Below are 23644 nucleotides of genomic sequence, written 5' to 3' on the forward strand. Positions count from 1 at the left end.
TGTAGTTACTTACTGCTTTAAAGAAAGGAAAACATGACAAACAAGACAATGAATAAAATCTTGGACAGAAACTGTTGAAACCACAAAACAAGATGAAAAAATCTTTAAGATGATTCCTAAAAACTGATTTGGCTTCTCTGACATCCTCTAAAGTCACCAGAAAAAGCTCAAAGGCTGCCAGCAACTGACTGTAGTATGAATACGTTTGACTGTATGAATGGGAAGTTCCACTGACTTCCGCTGGCCGCAGTAAAAAAGGTTAAAAACAAAAACTCAAACAAACAATGCTAAAACTTTGTCTTGGACAAGGCCACTCACTGGGAATCCCTATTTCATGAACTGGCCGTCTGTTTCTCTCAAAACAGAAGGAAGAACCAGTGGCAGTGAGCCAGGATGGCAGCGTTGCCCTTCTCCCCGCACCCTCCCCCCCCACCCCCTCCCCACCCCAAAGCGTCCCGCCCGGCGCTGTCACAAGCTCATGGTGTCCTCGCCGTGTCCTGACTTAAGGTAACGGCTCCAATTTCACAGTTTAATTATGGCTAATCTGAGGAAACCGAGCCAATGCTAATGAGACGGCGCGTGCTGGCGGCCAGCACTCGCCAGGAGAAAAGCGTCTGGACAAGGTGCTGAGGATTTACAGCCTGAGAATGTGGTGTGATCCCGGCCGACGAGGGTTGAGGATGGAAGGCAGAGCTGCAAATTTGTTGTGAACTTTTAACAAAAAAATAAGTGATCTTTAGAGGTGTTTAGTGTTTGGCTTTTAACACTAAAAAAAAACAAGTTCTGATGATCTCAGTATTGAAATATTGGACTGAATCCTCACCCGTCCCCTCGGTTTAGTGTACTAATGACTATCAGTGTGGAAGCAGGAATACCTCTCGTTGTGATATAACTTGCTCTTGGCAGCTCTGGCAATTTGAGGATAGGACAAGATTGAAAACACATTTCTTGTATAAGAATAAATTTTTGCAATTCCATCCAATGATCAGCCTTGTCTGTCTTCTCTGTTTGTCTGAAATTTCTTCCTGCGGCAAACATTTTTGTTCAATCATTCATTACCGACACGCTTAAAAAAGGGCATCACACTTTCTCGCACATCAACATCTAGTTTATGATAAAACATGTTAATACTAAGCCTATTAATCTTGGCATTTAGAGCTTAAAAGTGTTACATTATATATTAGGGGATCCATGAATTATGTAGTTTGAAATGCTGATATTGAAATGAGCTTGGGTTCATGGTGATTCACCTCATTTAAAAACAAGACTAGATCATTAACTTGTAGACTCTCTGGCTCCTATCAGCCTTAATAAAGAGTTTTCTATGATGATTGTTTTTCTTTGTGGGTTCAAACCCAATTGTTAACTGGTCCTCTATAATGTTCAATGAGGGTCCTTTGGTTGCTTTTAGTTTTTGAATTTTATAAGTTACAGTATTTTGACAAACGTGTATTTTTGTAGTCTTATCATTTGCACCCACATGTTTTTCTATTCTGTAATGTTTCATCTGTGATTCTCTATATTTTACATTAATGTGTACACAACATATACTGTATGTATATTAACCATATGATGTTATTCAAGATTCATATTCAACAATTGATTCAAAAATTAAAAATCAAACTATCCATTCTGTATATAATTAAAGGTCGTCTGTCTTTTCTTAACCATACAACTATTCAAAAGTAAGCATACAGATGTTTTTCCTGCTCTACTTTCTTTGTATTTTTGCTCTCTTTCTTCTGGTTATTAATGTGTGAATGTCATAATGTATGTGAAGCAAATTTTTGTCTTGCATTATTTGCACAAATTGGATCGCTAGGTTGTCTTTTGCAGTCCGAGTGGTGGGGATAATGTTACTGGACTAGTAAAAAAGAAATATGCCTCTGCCTCTGTTGGGAGTATTTTGGGTTTAGTCCCCATGATAACTTCATTTTCTTATACTGTACAATCACAATTACATCTAAAATTTGCTGTGCATTTAGTCTAAATACACCTTTAAAATGTGGATGAAGTGATGTTGGAGGCTTTTCTTGACTATGAATGACTTGTCCATGAACTCTATGTCTATGTTCATGTTGATTTCTCTTTGAACGAGTGATTTGAAATACCTGCCAAGTACACTGAATGTATCAGACTGATGACTACTTTTATCCTGAAGAAGGCGCAATGTGCCAAAATGTTAATTCATGTAATTTGAAGTTAAATTGTTCTTTGAAGTCTAACTTTGAGCCAGCAACTCACTAGATGAGATGCCTTTTCCTTCAGTTCTTCATTTAAAAGTAGCACTAACATGGGTCACCCCAAACTAGAGCCATGGATGTTAAAAATTAATAATTAGATCTCTTTATGGTACTATGATATCGGATAAACAAGAAGCATATCCACAACCTTCTATTTTCATCACCGTGAACACTTTAATCAACTTTCTATCGTGACATTTTCTAATTGATTGGCAATCAGCCGCTCGTGACAGCCACCTCGAAGACATTACACTCAGCGTCGCTCTCATTTCATGGTGGGTGCATGTTAGACACTGGCTGTTTATAAGTATTGTCAAACCACAGACAATTTAATTATTACCATTCTGAAACGCCTCTGCGTCTACAAAGCGAAGGCAAACTATGCCAAAGCCTGCGATTTCAAGGGGGCCCTGTCCATGAGCGTCGCTTGGCCTGGGCATTGGGAGCTGTACCCAGGAGATTTTTTCTATAGCCCGAAACAATTCTCCATATATACAGCTAATGTACTTTGCATTGCACTACCTTCCCTTGGCTAGCTACACCAAAGTAGCCTAGTCTCATGTTAGTTTTATATTTTATCAGTCTTGTAGTCCTACAAACAGTAATAACACCCGAGGCAAGTTTTATGACCAATCCAACTTTATTTCAGACTTAAGAGTAATTAGCTGTTTTCAACTCTCATTCATGAAATTGCCATTTTGTTATGAGTTTTGAGGATTTTTCATCATTTAGGCCTTGTAATAATGGTAGTAGGTATCTGATATGACACTCATTTTGGTTTGAGACATTTGAGTGGCTGGAATATTCATGTGCAGATATGGTAAATCAAATCTAAACCCTTCCATCCTTCTCCAATTTTCACATTTTTTTAAACAATGTGTAGCCCTCACATGCAACAAAAAATTGCACTATTTAGAAGTACGTTTTTACATTTTTTTTTTTTTGATGGAGAAGAATTTGGACTCTGATGGTTAACAGTCCAGCCAACGCCCCTGGCCCTGTCTCAGATGTCCTTTGAGAGATAACAGATAAAATTCCATCAACATTCATATCTTTTTTTTCCAAACCACAATGAAACGATCAATTTGCTGAAATCTACAATCGGGCATTATCTTTTTTTTTTCTTTTTTTTTTTTCGCTTTAAGGTAGATATGATTGCAGTCTTTGGGTGCAGGGTAAAAAGCAGTTGTATTGGTCTGGAAAACAATGCAATCTTCTTAGAGTATTCATCACCTGATAAAAGCTGCCAAGGTCAGACCTATGGCAGATTGCACGATTGAAAACATTATTTGTGCACCAGGTTGTTTGCCTGGAGAGCTCTTTTAAAGGAGCAAAACTGCTAGGGTACAGCAGTAGTGGTGGTTGAAGTGCAATGATGTCTGGTACATTAAACTTTCTTTAAAAAATTGTACCATTATGGGGTGTCGTGATGGTTTAGTGGGCCAAGAAAATCTCTTTCTTTCTACTGGTCTTTCTGTCTCACTTTGAACCTCTCTGATGTTCTTGTAACTACAATCTCACCAGTGCTGTTTACAAGTAAGTGAAAGGGTAACAGAGTTTAATAAGTACATTTTAAATAGCTGAATTTGCACCCACTTTAGGTCAGTTTCTGTTCCACAAGCGTCTGCACCATTTTGTCTCAAAGTTTCTCCTTAATCGGTCTGCTGAAACCTAAAGCTAGGACTTTCTGCGCATGTTCTACAATGACTATAAAGCATTGTGCAAACGTTTTAGGCCCTTTAGATGTTTACAGTATTATCCATTATGCAATACCACCAGAGAGGCGTCTGCGATTGCAGCATGACGGGGACTGCCCATTGGTCCGAAGGCTCAGTGTCCCGAAACCACACTAGTTTGAAAAATGTCCCATTGGACTGAAAGCCCAATAGGGCTCACATGGTTTAGGTTAAAATGATCACTTGCATGTCAAAATATACTAAAATATTAAGGGCAAAAAACTCCAGGGAGAGTTTATATTTTGGAGCAACGAGCCTTCAGAGCAGTGAGCTTTTGTTTGCGGGATAATGGTCCATCGGACTAATGGGCTTTCGGTCCAATGGGAAGTTTTTCAAACTACTGGGGTTTCAGAATAATAGGTTGTCAGACCAATGGCATGGCACCAGCATGACAATGACCACAAACATACAGCCAGAGTCATAAAGAACTATCTTAGGCGACTAGAAAACAAGGAGTCCTGCCACAGATGTGACCCCCACAGAGCCCTGATCTCAATATCATGGAGTCAGTCTGAGGTTACATGAAGAGACAGAAGCAAATGAGGCGCCTAAATCCACAGAAGAACCGTGGCAAGTTCTCCAAGATGCTTGAAACAACCTACCTGCCAAGTACCTTGAAGAACTGCACAAGTTTACCTGGAGAATTGGTGCTGTTTTAAAAGCAGTGTGGTCACACCAAAAATTTGTTTCTTCTGTTTACTAAATTTTTATCCAGTTAATCGATAAATAAAAACTATTCATGGCACATGAATGAATTCACATTACTTTATATCTACAACTGAACTTAGCAACAAAAAGTAGATCATGTACTTTGTTCAGCCAACAATGTCGGCACATAATATTCATTAGCATTTTTCCCAGAATGAATAAAAGCAAAGCCTAGATTGTGAGATTGTGCCCACAAAGCACTTCCAGTGAAAGCCATGTTGCCTTCCCCTTCTATTGTGGGCTAACCTGCTTCACTTTATAATAATTCTAAAAGTGGATAAAATTAGACCCACCGTGGTGAGGGACTCAGTCGTCATCAGCATAGAAATGCATTTCCTACTGTTTCTGATCAGCACAAAAACATAGGAGCAAACAGTGATATTATAAAGGGGGGTTAATTCCTGCTAATTGTTCACCATACAGCTCATGCTGTGATTGAGAACAGCTACATTAGCCAACAGGAAGAGGACAAACAACAGTAATGTGAATTAAGTAGGACATCATATGCACACTGAACAACTAATTGCAACTGAACAAACAAAAGTTAGATTTATTGCTGAGACCATAAATGTGAGCAAATAAAAACAGGGGGAATTCATTTTAAATCTGCACAACTATCACATCAGTCAGTGTGGTATTATTGATCACTAATCACAGCTAGAAAGATTAGTTTAAAGAGCTTTACAGAGAATAAACCCAAGCCTTGAAGACAAAAATAAGACAAAAAGTTAGGAGAACAATAGAATGAGCAATATGTTAAAAAACAAACTGTGCATCTGAAACTTTTTAATTTCATTCTTTACCTTAGAAATTGTAATTTGACAAAACAATCCCACCTCAGGGTCCACATACTAACTTTTTCTCTAGCGTTCAACCAGATCCATCACCCTGACAACTGAGTGTACTCTGCTGATGAAAACCGTGTGGTAAAGTTGAAAGGTCTGGAAAGAGCTAGTAAGAGGGCCTTGAGTTGGGATTGGTTTGTCACAATTCTGTAATAGACTGTAACAAATAATGGACGTAGCCACTGTGATGTCACCCATTGGTTTGTGGACTCCTGTTTTTGAAGCTTCAAGTTTGCATTTTGACTGTTGTGACCATATTTGGACAAGAGGGTGGAGCTGACCCTAATGCTAGCTGCTAGCTTGGTTAGCAGCTAGCAGTACTGCATTAACAGTCTATGTTAACAGTGATAATGCTAATACTAATATTCACTAGTGAAAAACAGGCTTAACATTCAAACAAAATGTACTTACCGGAAAAAACTGAACGTCCGATTTCTTAGAGGGTCTTTTAGTGTAACCAAACGCTGAACAAGACTTTTTTAGGTGACCAAAATGTTACAATTAACTTTCATGGACTGAAAACACACTGAAATAGCAATGGCTATGGCTACGCCTATACTCTGTGAATCTGGGGTTACGTTTACCTAACCAACGTTGTTGCCGTGGTAGCAACTTGCCTGTGACGGTACCCACCTGTCACCCAAAGTGGCCACACCGTTAACTATGTCTAACTTTTAACCCCTAATAATAGAAAGAGAAGCAGAGAACGGAATTATTTTTTAAATGCTTTTATCTCGAGATCACGAGTTAATTATTTCCTTATCTTGAGATAACAAAGCTTTTCTCGTGTTAATGGGTTAATTTATCTCGTTATCATGAGAAAACAAACCCTACAACAGATTCAGCTTCATGGAGTTAAAATATCACAGTAAAAGTACACGAGTATTATCAGCTTCGGCCTTTTGTTTTCTCGAGGTTATGAGATATGTGCATATTTTCTTGGAGACAGGGTCGGGATAAACAGCATCTGTTAAATGCCTTAAATGTTAGTTTAAACATTTGTAATCATCTGGTCTGCAAATGCAACAGAAATCATAATGCTGTTGAGAGCAGTGAATCATCGTGTCTGGAAAAATAATGATCGAAAGGCATGATGTTAGATATGCCAATTTTTACCATTCAATATCTCTAAATGTAGAGAATTTCTTCTGTACATGTTACGATTCGTCATAGAGGGACTTTTCAGTTGTGTCTGTAAGTTTTTGCTTTGCCTTTTGTAAGAGGAGTGGTCATTTTTTTGGAAAAAATGAAGGGTATCTCACTCTCAAAGCTGCACTGACGACTGCTACATTTGATTGATACATGCTGAGGGGATATAATAGCTGTGCTTTTGTGAGGCGACAGCAAATAACACAAACAGGTCGGATATAATGTCAGCGTTGTGTTATTTTCCGTAAAGAAGTGGATTTCAATTCAGCAGTCGGTATGGTTTGTATCGGAGGTACTGTAGATAACTGTGTTTGTTGGCAGAGTGTGGTGGGTACAATGGACCTCAAGGCCATCACCAATGAGGAGGAGGGACACTCTCACAATGTCTGACACTCACCTTCACCTGTTACTGTTGAACAAAGATGTGTATCCTCTTTGTGAGCATGTGTCTTTGTGTGTGGTTATATGAGTTTGTGTCCATTTCTGAGATTGTGCCTGCTGATATGAGCGATATGTTTGTGCATGTTCATGAAGGTACAGCAGTTCCAACGGTTCGGGTGCTTTTACTCAGAGCATGTCAGTATCACAAAGATAATTTGGTGGGGTTAGAGGGAACTCAAGCCCTTCAGACTGGAGCTGATTTGCATGCGGATTTTTGGATTTTTGATTTGGAGTAATGACAGGAATATTTATTTTGTTGGTTTGTTGTTCTTACATTCAAACTTAGCCTAGTTATAGTTAAGTGTTTACCAAGTGGAGTAGAGCACTGACATATATGAAATGACAAACAAAACAATTTACGTCCTCAAATTGTGTTCAAAAAGTGTGGTTTGTGGTAAACAACAGTTCAAAATCCTAAAATATTCTATTTGCAAAATGTAAAACAGAAAAAAGCAGCAAATCTTTACATTTGAAAACCTTGAATCATTTTGCTTAATAAAATGACTGCAATGATTAATCAATTATCAACATTGTCTTTGATTAACTGTCAATTGTCATGTTGATTAACTGACTACTTGTTTCATCACTATAGATTCTGCGTCCTCACAAAAAAAACGGTTTTTATATTTTTCTGCAGGTATGTGTGTATTTCTGTAAATGCTCATGAAGGCTGTATGATTGAAGTGTACGCGATTATGTACATGAATGCATTCTGCATTCCCACAGGCACCTCTCTGCACGCTGCCTGCACACACACCCACACCACAGCTGTATAAACAGATCAGTCCACCATCGCACATGAGCTCCGTCAGCTGCAGGACTGCAGCGTACATCAGCCAGGCCTCTGATGCATTTTGCCAACCCCATGGAGGGAGGGAGATATTCTAGGGAGCTTGTAATGGTTGCTGTGGTGGGTGGGGGTAATTATGGCTGAGCCTCCAGGCCCTGACAGACCTCTCTGTGCCCACCCGGAGAGCGCCGTGCCTGGCTAACAGCGTCTCCGAGCCTGCCTGTCAGTGTCTGTAGGCTCCACAGACGACCAGCCAGCCTCCAAGCTAACAGAAACCTTTAGCTGCAGATGCCACTCAGTGTGTGGTGCTGCTGTTGCTATCACCACGAGGAGAAGGGATTTAGGGAAGACAGATGCGCATAGGAAAAGAAAACAGCCATAACACGCAAATAACAACCACACAAACAAACATAATATGTGTGCGTGCTTTCTCTATTCTCTACCAGGAAAACACACATATTTCTAGTTATTTTGTTTGAAGAAATGCTTTTTATATCTAATTTTTATAAGTAAATTTTCCAATGAGTAGCTTTATGGTTGAAAATCATTTGACTCCATTCTGACAGTATCAAATATAAGCTTCTTCCAACTCTCCTATAATATGATGTTTATACTGAGTAAAATTTCCACCATATTTGATAAAATACGAAGAAATGAGCAAACTCAGTCTGCTGGGGAAGACCGTGAGATGTGGTTGAAGTTAGGAAGTTGGCATTAAAGAAGAATTAATTAAACTACTGTTTGCAAGACTTTCACACAGTAAACACTACGTTTTTATAGCTGCACCGTTCCATCATATTGAAATATTCTAGGTGTCTTGTGTATCATTTTATATACATTACACTTAAGTTTTTCCCTAAAAGACATATTTTTGGAAACTCTGGGATCATCACTTGAATTTAATATAAAGTTCTGTGGGTTTGAACAAAGTTTGACTGTTTAGTGTGAGTTTATTTTGACTAAGTCAGTTGTGTTGAAGAGGTTAAAACTGTGCAGGTGATTCCTTGAATTATCAATCCCTTTAGGATGTTACTAAAGGGAAAACAGATTTGGTGAAAAAAAAAGTGGTTTATATGTTAATGTGATGTTAAGGTTTTAGTACTTCCTTTCACATCTAATGATCTAATTATGTCGTTAGGCCTGATGATATACACTATGTTATGTGTTTATGTTGATGTGAGGCTGTATTGGTCTGATTTTAGGGTTTAGTTTGTTTTTTATATGCCTTTGTTTCAATTCTCTAATCTATACTAAAAGCAAAAACTAATTTTCATCGTGTTCATTTTTGGCTCTGTATTTTCTCTGCTAATAAAAACACACACACACACACACACACACACGCAGTCTCATCCTCCTCTTCATTTGTCGATATTGTTTATGTTAACGAGTGATTGGACAACACCACCAGCTACTTTCTCTCATACCAACATACCACTGGCTAATCAGGCATGAGATGTAGTTAATGAGACGGGCCATTTCGGAGTATCAGGCCATTTGCTCAATGATGTGTATAGACAACAGTGTTGCTGTGCGGCATCCAGTCTAAATTACAGCTCACTATTCAGGACATTAGACTAAGCCTACAGGTGCATAATACCAGGTTTGATGCTGTTGTCATTACACACCGCAACACCTTGTTGGCTAAAGCAGACCCTCTCAGGAGCGCGTTCAGACCTTCAAGGTGTATTGAAATTCTGGGCTTTCATTTTCCTACCTTTTTTTTTTTCTGGATGACCTCAACTGTACTTAACAGCCCATTTAGCGCCTGGGGGAAATAGCAGAGGGGGTGTGAGCCTTGTGTGCCAGCTGTCTGTAGTGCCATGCTGTTTGCCAGAAAGCCCAGCAGGCGTCCACAGCCTCTGTAAGCAGCCTACCGGTCTGCTGGATTGTAGCTCACAATCAGAACAATATGTGTGCTGTACAGCACAGAGATAAATCCAGTCCAGGTACAAGGCAGGCTTGGCTGAACACTACGATGCTAAGCTATTGTGACAAACCTGGACAACGAGGAAAATACACTTCCCTTTTTCACTGTGGTTAAAGAGAGTATGTGGTGCATTTTAAATAAATTACATCAGCATTCATATTGATTTCTAGTGAACCAGCAGGGCCATTGTTGAGCAGAGTGTCAGACTCTCGCAGACTCTTCACTGCACTTTAAAATGGATTTGAGGGGAAATCAAAGACTATAGAAAACCTGTATATACCATCTGTGATGTCACATGGAGGCCACTAAAGCAACAGGTCCTCACAAACACAACTAATACAAGTGTTTATATCTACCACCTCTTTAGGTAAGGTCTGATTAAGCTTAAACAACTTACTTGATTGAGGTTAAGGAAAGATCATTTTAACGGTTCACAGAAACTGTTGACTGTTGGTAAGAGAAAGGATGTAAGCCATGTTCATGTTTACAGTGGTATAAAAACGTCACACCATCTTTTCCTTTGGCACTGAGAAAGGACTGGTCTGCCACTGACAGTTGGTTACATCTAAATGTTCTGTTGCTAGGCAAAAACTGACCAACATCTTTAACCAAACTCTTAATGCTGAACCATAATCTGTAGGGATTCTTTGTTTTATACCTGTTTTGTGGCTGTTGTTTCAGATTTTAGATATTAAATTGGGGTTTTTTTTAACAAGCATGTATCTCTAATACAACATTTAGAGGAAGAACAGTAATTTTTTGTGCAACTGCAAGAGGTTGCTTATCAGAGAAACATACAGTAACATATAGCAGGCTGTTCCAACAAGGACAATCTCTGCTGAATGGATCTTTTGATTCTCATATTTGGGTTTATTATTCACTGCCATTTTTGCTAAATACAGGAACAGCTGTACTAGTATTCAGACAGAAAGTGAAGCAAATTTTTATCTTGCGACACTCTTGCTAATTTGACTGCTAAAAGTGAATCTAGTCTATGTTCATTTGCCCAAAACAGTTTATTATACCAAAGGTACTTAGCTGTAAGCTAGCTAGTAACAGATGCACTAGCCGTGTGTTTGTGAGTGCACCTGTGTGTGTTTGTTTGTGATCTGTAAGCAGATTCATATAACCCAGAGATAAGAACATTTTCAACGTGCACAGTAGTGTCTTTGCATCAAATCGTGCCGCCCTGAGCGAATTTCCCTGTGCTTGCATCGTTCTATTGATAAGCAATCGTGCAGTCAGTAAAATCTGCTTCACATTTTGTGTGAACACACGGTGTTCAAGCAAAAATACTCCACAATTTAACCCTATTCTATGGAGTCTTGAGTCTTTTACCAAGATTTTTTGGAGAATGAAGAGAGGACAGGAAGCAGCAGTGCTTATGGGAAATGTGGTTTCAACAAACAATAAGCAAGAAAAGGCTACTAGCTGTAGTAGTCATGTTGCTTCATGCCTCAATGCCATGTTTTTATTTCATGAAATACCCCACACAAATCTACATCATCCCAGTTTTCTTTAAAAATGCAGGCATATGCTAGATGAAAAATATGCAAAACTTAAACTTACTGTAACTGCAATTTCTAAAAATGTCGTCAGTGGCTTGAAAGAAGTTTTTGTGGTCTTAGGAAATACTTTCAGAACCCAGTGGATGACCTGAAAAATAATTGTCATCAAACTGAAAGTCTTGTCTAAGGTTATGACAATCTGATATTCAGGTGGTTGAAGGTTGTAAAGCCCCAAGGTTCTGCTGTTGTTCTGTGGTCATCGTTTCTTAATGAACATTTAAAAATCCCAGAAAAGAGAAGGTTGCACCATTCAATGGTTGCAAAGTAAGAGGTCCTGGCTCCCTGCTTGTGGTCACTCCCTTTGAAAATGCAGCACTGCTCAGCCAATGACACAGTGATCACCATCGGCTGGATTGATTGTAAAGTCTAGTTTGTAAGACTGGTTGCATTCAGTCCAGTTTAATCCTAACTGTGCAGCAAGAGAGATTATTTTCTTTCAGTTGTTGTATTTAACAGCCCCAGCACACTTTAACTTCAAACTGCTCTTGGAACCTGTTCAAATGTGTGCTGTTACATCTTTTGGCTGCCAAAACTATGTTGTAAGTAAAGGTCATAAAATAATTGTGACCTTTCTCGTCTGCATCAAAATACACTGGAGTGAGAAGGAGGTTTGGTCTCTTTGGTTTGACTCTAAAAGATTCTATGACTGCTGTTTGGATACCTTAAAAATAAAGATAAAAGTGAATACAAACATTTGTGGACTGTGTGGACTTTTATTCCTGAATCAACAGCTTGGATAAGATATGCTCATCATTCATAAGGTTTTCCCCAATCCCTCAAAACACCTTCTTGGTAAATGGTTAAATATATACACAGTAAATGGTATATATGAATATAAATCTGTGCTAAAGTTGTCCAGTGTATGCATTTTGGGGGGGCTAACTTTACTTAAGACCTTTTTTATTACCCTTTAAATCATTAACTCTTTCAAATGCAATATAAAGACACAAATCAGACACACACAGGCAATGTTTGGTTTAATATATCTGATGGAAAGACAGGAGGCCAATAGCTAGGACAAGAAGTCCAATGATATTTAGTAACACAAGATGCAGGCTGTATCTGTTTTGTTTTAGTCCGAGAGAAGATATGCTCTCCAAAGCTTTAAAGTCACATATTGGAGACTTTTTAAGATCATCAAGTAATATGAAATAGCTGTATTTAGTATATTAGACAAACAAGTGGAAAGTGCTGTTATTGCCACAAAGATGGACGAATGGGAAAAGACTTGATGACTTCTACTAATATGTTTTTACCTACATTGTAATCTGGTGGAGGAGCGGCCTTGGTGGAAAACTCTGGACCATGCAGTGACTATTCAATGAAAGAAGCAAATGTAGAGCACTTAGTATATCAGCAGCTTGAATGAAATACTAAGTTTGAGAAAACATCACTGAATAGCTAAATCCATATAAATCTAAATCAATTCTGCAAAGAGAACAATGTTATTGTAGGGTTTTTCTGCAGCTTCAGTCTATATGGAACTATCACTATAGGTGGACAAAGGTCAATACTGACACAGAATATAAGTAAACTGCGATACTAGAAGGTATTCAGATGACTAATATCTCCTCCAAGGCTGCACAATCCTCCAAATCTGTTATTAGAATAGAAATAGTTTTACATTACAGGCTACTGCATATGTGCTTGGTTTGTTTCATGCAAGAAAAGTGAAGTGAGAAAATAGGGAATATTTATCGAAAAATATCCTTTCTTAACAAATTATGTTACGTTCTGTTGTTCTGAAGCAAAATGTCTTCCATAAAAAGGTAGAGCACACATGCTGACGGACACCGGGGATATATCCCAGCATGCCTCTGGCCCTCAGGCCCCCACGGTGAGCTGTCATTACAATATCAAAGGTCTCGGCCAGAGAGAAAAAGAAGAGCTGCCACTTCAACAGCCTCTCGATTCAATTTTTCACATGAAGCCATTTGAATATCTATGGCAGGAGATGCAGATGGATGCAGTGTACCCACACAAACACACACAAACACACACACACACACACACGTGTAGACATATACGCACTCGCACTCACAGGTACATACACATGCACATACATATAAAAGCGTACACACATGCCATTGTTCTGATCCTCTATGATTTATTTTTCCTCTTTGTGATGAAAATTACAGGTAGAACAGGGCACCGCGGCGAACAGACAACCTTGATCCAGTGTGTGGGAGTGTTTGTCTCTCCTTCATGAATATTCTCATTCAAATCCAGCTCTGTTTTCAGGCACCTGGGCAGGCAGCACACAACAATAATGTGTCACTACCAACGACGCTATCACTCCAGAACCCACAGAAACCACAGATAGGAATATATATGCTTGTCTGTTTTTATTCTTTTGCAAGTGAAATCATTGTGAGAACCGTTCATTATGGCTCAGTTGGGTAGAGAAGGCTGTGTGAGCTATTCTACTCAGCAAGACTCTTCTACAATATTGTGAAATGAGAGTGAACTCCGAAATCCAGATTATCTGTTGTGGATACAGATTACGTGGCGATTACATTCCACCGCCGTGCGTTAGATAACGTGACAAAAGCACAAATTGGACAGACCATGTTTATGTGCTTGTTGAATGAAAAGATTAGCTTGTTTAAATAAGTCAAACTGTTTTAGTTAGAGTTGAGATTATAGGCAACTAGATCAGAGTAACGTAAGGTTAGGACTGGGGACAGTCATGGATAAAATGAGAAAAAGCATAAATGAAAATGTTTTTGTATGTAATTATTTTTATACTTTATTTTGTGCTTTATTTTGTACTACTGTATGTATTGATTTGTTTTGTAGCACTACATATACTGTACATACATGTAAGGCCACAGGCTACATACTATATATGAACTGATTTATGTACAGTAAAGATTTAGGGTTATCAATTACAGGAAGCTGACATGAGGGCAAATATTCACATCCATCCAGAGAATATTTCAATGTCAGAAAAACTGTCTGATCCTGCCTGTTACTCTGCAGGCACTGTACACAGTGTGCTGAAAAATCCATTATATCTAAGTTTATCAGGCTGTTTCCATTAATCTCATAATGCCTGCAAGGTTGAATCTATGTATTACAGCAACAGGATAAAGGGGACTATATGTTCATGTTGCTTTTGGAGATTCTGCAGTGAATAAAGGCGTCATTGGGGCTTTCTAAACTCACCATCTATCCTAATACAACTGATATAAAATGTCCTCATACCTTAAAGACAAATAGGTTCCTTATCAGTGTTTTTCAAAAATAACTCAATTGTTTTCTGATCTGCCACCACTGTGGTTAAAGTTTGGTTAAATTCAGTAACTAAAGCTACTTGGTTGAGGTTGTAGAAAGACTGTAGTCATGGTTAAAAGAAGCAAGTTGACTGTTGATAGGAGACGGGATGTGAACTGAGGTCCCCTACGTAGCATTCATAAGATTTGTACACCAGACCATTTACCTTGTACTCCTCCCTGAAGCTTAGTTCAGATCAGTGAATCACAACGAGACGAGATGAGATGGTTTTAGAATGTTGCTGAGAAAACCGCAGCGGTGCGAACTGGTTAGTCGCAGAGCGTCTGAAGCCGTTGCCTGAGGTCTCAAAAGACCTAGTTTGTCAAATTGCCAAGTGCAGTTTTGGAACATAAGCATAGGCCAGTACGAAAACATGGCAGATTTCTGGACAGAGGAGGCATGGAGTATCGGCTTGATTGGCGTAGGCACCTTGTCTCTTCCACTGCAGTAGCCAAAGACGGCTCCAGATCCTCGGTTTCCTAGTCTTCGCTGTTTATTGATAAGTGTTACTACAAACGCTGCAAGCAAGTCACTGTCACTGTCTTCTACTTCCTTTTTTTTCTTGCCAGGTAAACACAAACAGAAACCCAGTTATTTCACTTAATATAATGTATCAACACAGAAGTAGTGGGGTATGCCAGTGCATCGTTGCTATGGAAACGGTCATCTGTGTCGGTGCGCATTGCTTTGATGTGAACGGCCCAGTTTTTGAACATTGACGATCAAACGACTTGGATTTTTTTGCAAGTTGCATCCAGTCTCGTTGCGAATCATTAATCTGAACTGGCCTTAAGATGTTTAACAACAGTATAACAAGAGTATGCAGGATCGAGTGGCAGACAGATATCCGTGGGATGCTTTTCAGTATTGCTAAGTAGGCTAACGTAATCTGTGCCAGTGGAGAAGGTCATCAGCACTAGCCCACTCTGTTCTGATTGGCCAGCCTCCGGATGATGCCCCTGGGGAGGCTTCAAATTTCACTTATTTTTCTCGTCCTCTACTCCAAATATAAACTTCTCAAATACATTTGTACCATTTCAAGCCCAAATCCGATCCAACATACACAAGTGGATGTGAACAACCCATGGAACAACTTTAGCAAGAAAGGCTACGGAAAAGATGTCCGTTTGTGAGTATGCGTGATCTGATGTCACCACGAGGAAGAGGTAGAGGTAACTTTACAAATGGAGCGTTAAGAGTAGGTTGAAACCCTGGTTTTTGTCTTGCAGGGAGCATTTTTACATACGTTCACCTCAAGTTTTGGAACTTTAACCATGTTAAACACAGACATCCGACATTATAACAGTATAAAAATAACAGAAAATCCCAAAAAGCATGATATGTCCCCTTTAATTAAGAGTATTCCAAAAATTTTGCATTGCACTTTCATAATGTTGGAGGACTTACAAGAGATAGAGTGAAGACATAATGGTCAACAGCTGAGATATCTTGACTTTTAGTCCCTAGTATGACTCAAACTACACAAACACTGGATCTTAGCTTCTACAGTTGATCTTCACTACCTGGTAAACAAATATATCTTTCAAAATCATTGCCTCCAGTTTGTAATGCTAGCTAGATGTAATGCTTTCTGTAAAAAACTTTTGTAACCTAAGCCAAATCCACTTAGAATATTACACAGATGTTTTCCTGTTCCCTTATATGGTTCAGGAATCTATAAGTTTATAAGCAACACCTGATTTCACTAATGAGTTCTCTCCTCTACAGCTCAAATCTTTGAAATCAGCTGCTGTAATTTTCAATACTTGAATCAATCTGAAGCTAGCGTGTCTGTGTATGTATAAAATTGAGTTTTCATGCCCTTGTGTAGTGAGTGTGTTAAGTGGTGATGGAAAGGACCATCTACTGTTGTGTTTTGGGTTTTTTTTTTTTTGTTGTTTGTTTCATTAGCTCTTTCCCTCCTCCCTGCCTCCCTCTATTTGTGAAATCGCTCTTTCAGACAGATTGGAAGTGCCTTGATTTGCAGTGAACAAAGCGAGCTGGCCGGGGTGGAGGGGGATTAGTGCCACTCCAAGACAATTATAATCTGGTTGCTGCCACGGCAACCTTATCTCCTACCTCCTTCCCAACACACACACATTCTCTTAATTGGACGCAAGTCTCAGTGCGGAAACAACAGTGCTGAGTTCTCCGTGGCCTCGATGAGGCCTTGTTCAATCGCGAAGCCGCGTGAGGTGATGACGGTCAGACTGAGGGAAAATGGAGAAAGCCTTAAGTCATTTAACAATCAGCAGTGTGTCGTTTGAGGCTTTATAAGGAAGCTAAATGAGGATGTTTGAGATTTTAATGAAAGCTTGTAATCTATCAAAGCCACTGAGTAGTCACTGTGCACCAAATGAAACCAAAAAACATGTTTATCTTCTGATCCGACAAAAGCGCCGCTGTGTCATTTAATGTCATTGGAATATACAACTTTGCATAATGTGTGGTCTTCATTGCATTGATTAGCAAAGAAGGTCAAGATAAACTAAAGTAGCAAAGAACATTTTGTTTTGTTGCTTATAATGTAATTGGTGAACAATACTAAACACAATGCAATACAATCCAGCTCATTCCAATGAGACGACCACACCAGAACTGGATATGGACCCCAGTAGTTTTTCCATGAGGGAAAAGTTTTAGCCACGCTCACAGCATGACAGTATGGGGATGTTTGTGAGTCGGTCCACCACTTTGGTCAAGGCTGAAATATCTCTTTGCTGGATTACTATGAAATTTTGTACAGACATTGATGATTCTCAGAGGATGAACTACTACTATTTACTGACTTTTCCTCTAGTGCCAACATGATGTTTTTGAATTTTTGTGAAATATCTTGACAAATATTTGATGGATTACCATGAAATTTTGGTACAGATACCCATGGTGCCCAGAGGATGACACCTACTGTCTTTGGTGGTCCTCTGACTTTTTTTCTAGCACTACCATAAGGTCAATGTTTGTCGTTTTGAATTAAAACTATTGGATGGATTGCCATGAAACTGACATTCATGTTCCCCTAAGAATGAATTGCAATAATGTGGTGATCCCTTAAGTTGTCCAGTGATTTGGTTTATGATCAAATACCTGCAAAACTAATGATATTCCCATTAGCCTTAATACAAGACTGTCCGCACCAGAAAGACAACATAATTGGTTTGGTTTTTTAAAACACTTAAAATGATTTATGTTTACATTGTCCTGATAACTGCCCTCTTGTGGTTACATGACTAATGACTTTTCTGTCTGCGTTTCAAAGGCAGAGGTTCTGTGATTTGTTAAACTACTGCAAAGATTTGCAGGATAGCAGTCGGGGTAGACAGAAGGGCATAAAAAGCAGGTGATTTGGACACCAGAGACTGCAGTAACTTGATGAAACGAGTCCTAACAAAAAGTGACAACTACCGAGATACTACCAAGAGAAGAAGGAGCAGACAACCTCACAGGTGATTTCTTGAATGTTTTCCTGTCAGTTGCACATGTCAATTGTGTTCAACTCAACTTGTTTGCAGACATGCACTCTTTGGGTTGCTCCCCTCAGGGTGACGCTATAGAATACCCCTGGCAAAGAAAAACATCTACAAGGGTTCTTTTATCCCAAATGCAAGTAATGTCTTCAACAAACTATAGTAGACTTAAATATGGGAGCGTAGGCTGTACACCATTGGTATGAATGCATTTAATGTACAATTGAGAGATCTTTTGTCCTGTTAACGTGATGTTTTTATCTTGTGGACATATTCGAGGTTATGTTTTCCTGGATGAGACCAAGGACAACTTTCCTGCCTCGGTTGGACAATAAAGTTTATTCATTCTATTCAATTTTATTCTATACAAGTATTGTAGCAAATGGTTGACGAGCAGATTTATATGCCTAAAACTGAATTAACTGATTCTTTGACTCGCTCTCCAACAAATTCCAGTCAACTATGTTTCAAGATACCTTGCAGTCTAACAGTCTGATTTGTCCTGGTCTCAGTAAATTTTGCATTTTCCCCTAATTTATTCAAGTGTTTCCTTTGTTTTGTAAATTGCCTGCATTTAGAGTCAGAAAAGTAGATATTTCCATCAAACACATCACATCAATATGCTTACTGAAGTGCATTTGCTATCCTGAATTCAAAAGAGCAAAATGAAGCAATGAGAAAAGGCAAATTACTGCCTCAATCTCTCAGAAACACGATACATGAGGAAAGTGTGGTCACGAATCATTAATGACCCACAATAAATGAACAGCTTGAGATGTGCTGACAATTGGACCGGACATGAAGGATGTTGAAGGACAACACTTCGGCCGCTGTAGGGACTGAACCTTTAAGACTCTCTGATGCTGCTAATCTGTCTGGTTTCTTATTCATAAACATATAATCCATAAAAAATGAACTGGTGCCTCTGAAATGACTAAAAAATGTTTTTTATTGTCAAAGCGAAAACCAAATCCTACAACTTTATCTAAATTCAGTACAAATATACAGTAAAACAAAATAAATGTGACACCTTCATGTGTATTTCATTTTTATAAATAATTGATCTTTCTGTTCTCTGAAGGATATTTAGCATCTGGGACATTTTCTTGCATTCTTCCTTTGACTGATCTCATTGAGTCTTTTAAATAAATCTTTTAAAGGTATATTCCTTTGCCTTGTCATTATGTAGCTTTTGGCATTTGACTTATTTTGTGTTGATCCATTGTAATTTAAATATGTATAACAGCAAACATGAGCACTAAAGTTGGGTTGCATCAGCTGCCTCATTCATGCTTCACCATCAGTGGCTCATTTATCAGCTGCTTGGCAACCAGTTGACAAGTAACGACCAATCATGTTCAAACAGATGTACATGGCAGCACTTGACACTTGTCACTGTAGCCATGTTTCCATCTAATGTCAAGCAAATTTTAAGAAAACTTTTAAGAAAAATGTGAATTAAACATGTTTCCATCAACTGGTTTGGAGTGAATAAACTTGGCTATGCAAAGCGTTGTTTCGTCAGGAGTTGGCTGTAATAAACAGAGTATTAATAGTAGTATTGGCCATGTTTTCGCGTGTTATGGGAATATCTGGGAAGACGCTGACAGTGGAAACAGCTGATCAGCCATGTGAGTAAAATGTTAACTACGTCAGAATTTATCAGGCAAAGGTGCTTCCATCTCATATTTATTGCATTAATTCTAAGGCAAAAATCACTTCAAGTGAGCGTGAAAATCTTTTTTCCAAATTGTTTTGCAACTTTTTTTTCGAATTGTGCCATTTCCATCAGCCTTTTCTAATGCAATACTTATAAATGTGCATTAAAATATGTTGATGGCAACACGGCTTATAACTCTACTGATGCGCTCACGACAACACTGTTTGCTGTCATAACTCCCTCCAGCGCCCGACCTCTCTCTAGGCTACAGTGTTGGTTAATTGTTGACTTTATCAAGAGCTAATGTTCATGTACAGTATGTTTTTAGGAGGATTAGTTCTCCCAGAAGGATCCACGTTACTGCAATGATTCTTCCGAGTCTTTTCGGCCAAATCTAACTGTATAACTAACTGTAAAAAATGATCAATTCCTTTACACAAGTGTGTCTGCCTGCAACGCCCAACAGGAACAGTCTCTCTAACATTTAAGGCCACTATGTTGTCTGTCTGAGCCTCTATCTATATATTCCACACCAGAGATGAAGAGGTGTTAGTTATTTCTGTCTTTCTTTAGTTCACATGATTCCTCAAGGAGGTTAGTTGAACATGAAACAAAAGAGACAAGTAAATAGACAGAAACACTTATTACTCAGTAATTGCAATCAAATCGCAATCAAACTCTGATCTAAACCTGTTAGCAAAGACCTACTATGTAATTTAAAGAACGCATTAGTGTCTATGAATATGAGAAATTCAAAAAAATCAGATATAAACCTTTTTAAACTTCTTTTATTTCTATTTAAGGTGATTCGTATAAACTCCTCATGTAATTTCTATTCATTTATCGCACTTAGCATGCTGGATTGTCTGGTGCGTAAACTTATACAACCCCACAACAATTTATGTTCTGTTTTACTGTTTGACTGTTTTGTCTTTATTGCTTTTATTGCATGTTATTTCTCTCCATTTCCTTTGCTACGGCAACAACTTAATTTCCCCACAGGGATCAATAAATTTTCATGTTATCTTCATTTCGAATACACCCAGGCATCAGTGAGAAAATTTGAATTAATTTCTCTGCCTGTCAAATAAACCTTTTCATAGACATGCAGCATTCAAACGTGCAGGCCTGTGGAAAATCTCCTCACAGTCGAGCCTCGATATCTATGTGCGTCCAAAAGAAAACAAATCCGTCTCCTCAGCATTCTTGATAAACTAACTTTTCTTTTTTTTTTGTATTTTTAAACCTGCCAGCTGTGATGTAGTATGCTAATATTCATATTTTACAGTGTATGATAAAACTATAAGAAGCACAGTATGGGGTGATGATGGATGTTTTGTTGCAGGTTGAAACGCGCCGCCTGGTTTTTGCTATTTCTCTGTCTGGCAGCCTGTGATGGAGAGATTTTTCTGCTTCTCTCCTTCTCTCTCTCTCTCTCTTTCTTACAACAGAGGTTCAATTGGCCATAATTGGCTCCTGTTTGCAGCCAGGTATTGATCCCTTTCGATAGACCCTCCACCCCCACATCCCCTGCCTCCCTCCCTCCTCCCAGCTTCTCTTTCCCTCATTCTCCTTTACTTCCCTCCTCCCCCCACTTCTCCACCCATTTCTCTCACAGACCTCGCTGCTGCTGCCACTTTGATAAGCATGGTGAATGGCGTGCCGTCATCGGTGCAGACTAACTCTTGAATCAATAGGCGAGTGCAGACGCTCAGCAGTCTATTTACCGCAGAGATGGTGGAGAAGAATAGCAATGCTGAGAGATGAAAACCAAGAGGGAGAGAGGCTGAGAGAGAGAAGGCGAGAGGTGGCAGGGAGGGAGTGGGCGCCAAACATCGGCAATGTTGTTTAGATTTTTTTCTTCTCGAGATACTACTCACTTATTTTATTCACTATTTTATTATATATTGATTTAAACAAGCGCTTTTAATAGAGTAAATGACAAAAGTGAGAAAGAAAGGAAAGAAGAGGTGAAAGGAATATGGTTCTTCAAAAAGTAAAAAACAAGTTATTATTTGAAATTCTGACAATGTTCTTTCCAGAAATGAAGCTTGTCTAAATGAATAGAAAGATTTCCTATCATGAAGAAAGTGAGAACTGCAAGATATAGCACAATAGCAGGGATTTTTTTTTTTTGTAAAATGTACAAACTGTTTCTTTAAGAATATTTTCTCAATGCTAGACTTCACATTTCAATGATCTGACGCCACTGTCGACACACTATGGTTTGGGCCGCTGTTCATGGATTGAGCTCGGCCTCTAAGTATCAATGAAGAGACATTTTGGGGAAGGTTCATTGCTGTTTCACAAGACGATGCCCACATACACAAAGGTAAATGGTTTTCTTTGCACTATAAGATGCTTCTGATTATATTTCAGTAAATCTCGGGGATGCAGACTCATATCACAATTCGTGACCACCTGAACCTTTAATTTAAATTGTGAAAAGGTTTTGTACTCACATCGGCGACCCCGGCCTCCAGGATATTGAACTTGGCTTCCTTCTCCACAGCCACTTTCTGCTGAACTACAGTAAGAAAAGAAGAGGGGAAAAAAACAGCAGCCATAAATGAATTGAAAAACATCGAAGACAGATTTTCAGAAGTTTTACAGACAATAATATGAAATATTTTCTCAGCCTGTGACTGAGAAAAAACAGAAAACAGAAGCTAAATCAAAGCATGGATACAATAATCTGCATAAATAATCTTGAGTACAGTCCTCTTCGTCGCCTTGTGTATCAACCTCCATGTAGTTTACACTGAACTTCGAAATGTGATTAATCCCTGGCGTCCACCATAATGTTCAGTATGCACCCATGTGTGTACAGTAGCTGCCATTAATCAATAGCATGAATTCTGCCAGCTTTTAAACTCTGCGCTCAACTGATCCACAGAAAATCTATCTATGCTTCCTTATCCCTCCTGAGCTTTAAACACACGACTTCCTGTATATACAGAAAAAAAACAGAACCTCATTCGTCCAAATGATTTAACTTAGAGATGACTGAAAAACATCACAGCGAGTTACGATCACTATCATTATCATAATCAGCGAATTAAGATTCATAAACAATGAAATAATAAAACAGTCCTGCAAAGTTAAAGCTGCCCCTTTAAACTTGGCACTCTGGAGGCCCCAAGAAGCAGCAAGAGAGAAAAAAAAAAAAAAGTAATGAAAGTCTGAAGTAAGTAGTCCTCGCGTGTCTTCATCCTGTTGATTGAGGGCAAGACGTCAGCAAAACACTCAATGTCTGGGAAGGCAGAAAGGTGTGAGGACTTGTCTACATTAACACCTGACATCACTACGACTTGAGTGGTAAATCCTCCAGCAGGTCAACGTTTTCAATTATGCAGGGACACGTCTTTGACAACCTGAGATTTCGGTACACTTTCGGTTACATTATTGACAGTATGAATTATAATGACTTTGATGACTGACTTGCCGTCGTCAAGTTGAAACTTTTATACGTCAAATACTTTGCAAAACTATTGATATTTTCAGCAATGTCAAGTGTAGTTTGTGTTTAGCGCCCAAATGGGAAAACGGTGGAAAAACGGTGGAAAACAGCACTGTCATTGTGAGCATATTGCTATGCTAGTTTTAGCTTTTAGCTTGCCAGTGAAGCCTCACAGAGCTGCTAGCATGGCTGTAAACTCCTATAGTTTTGTTGATTTGTGACTGTTTATGTAAAGAATATTTTGCTTTGCTTGGTTGGAACAGTATTCATGTGATAATGGTGTTTAGTTTGATGTTTTTTTACCTCTTTACTACACATTTAGACATTTTAACTTTTCTCTGTACACCACACTGCAGCTATCCTTTAATCTAGAG

The 23644-nt window shown here is 38.8% G+C and overlaps 1 protein-coding gene across 11 annotated transcripts in view; it reads right to left on the reverse strand.

Moving 5' to 3' along the window:
• Positions 1-23644, reverse strand: part of LOC121908104 (receptor-type tyrosine-protein phosphatase N2-like) — a 250156-nt gene that overhangs the window by 84471 nt on the left and 142041 nt on the right. For 9 of the 11 annotated variants that reach the window (XR_006099174.1, XM_042427810.1, XM_042427809.1 and 6 more), the window contains exons 12-13: positions 22273-22337; positions 12668-12721 (exon numbers count right to left, since the gene is read on the reverse strand). Coding sequence is in view for 10 of the 11 variants with exons in the window: in XM_042427810.1 (XP_042283744.1) it covers positions 12668-12721; positions 22273-22337 (119 nt within the window). In the remaining variant the exon portion in view is untranslated. The remainder of the gene's footprint in view (positions 1-12667; positions 12722-22272; positions 22338-23644) is intronic. The other 2 variants (XM_042427811.1, XM_042427819.1) reach the window with 1 other exon arrangement.

This window comes from Thunnus maccoyii, chromosome 12 (assembly GCF_910596095.1).
Source record: "Thunnus maccoyii chromosome 12, fThuMac1.1, whole genome shotgun sequence".
Lineage (NCBI taxonomy): Eukaryota > Metazoa > Chordata > Actinopteri > Scombriformes > Scombridae > Thunnus > Thunnus maccoyii.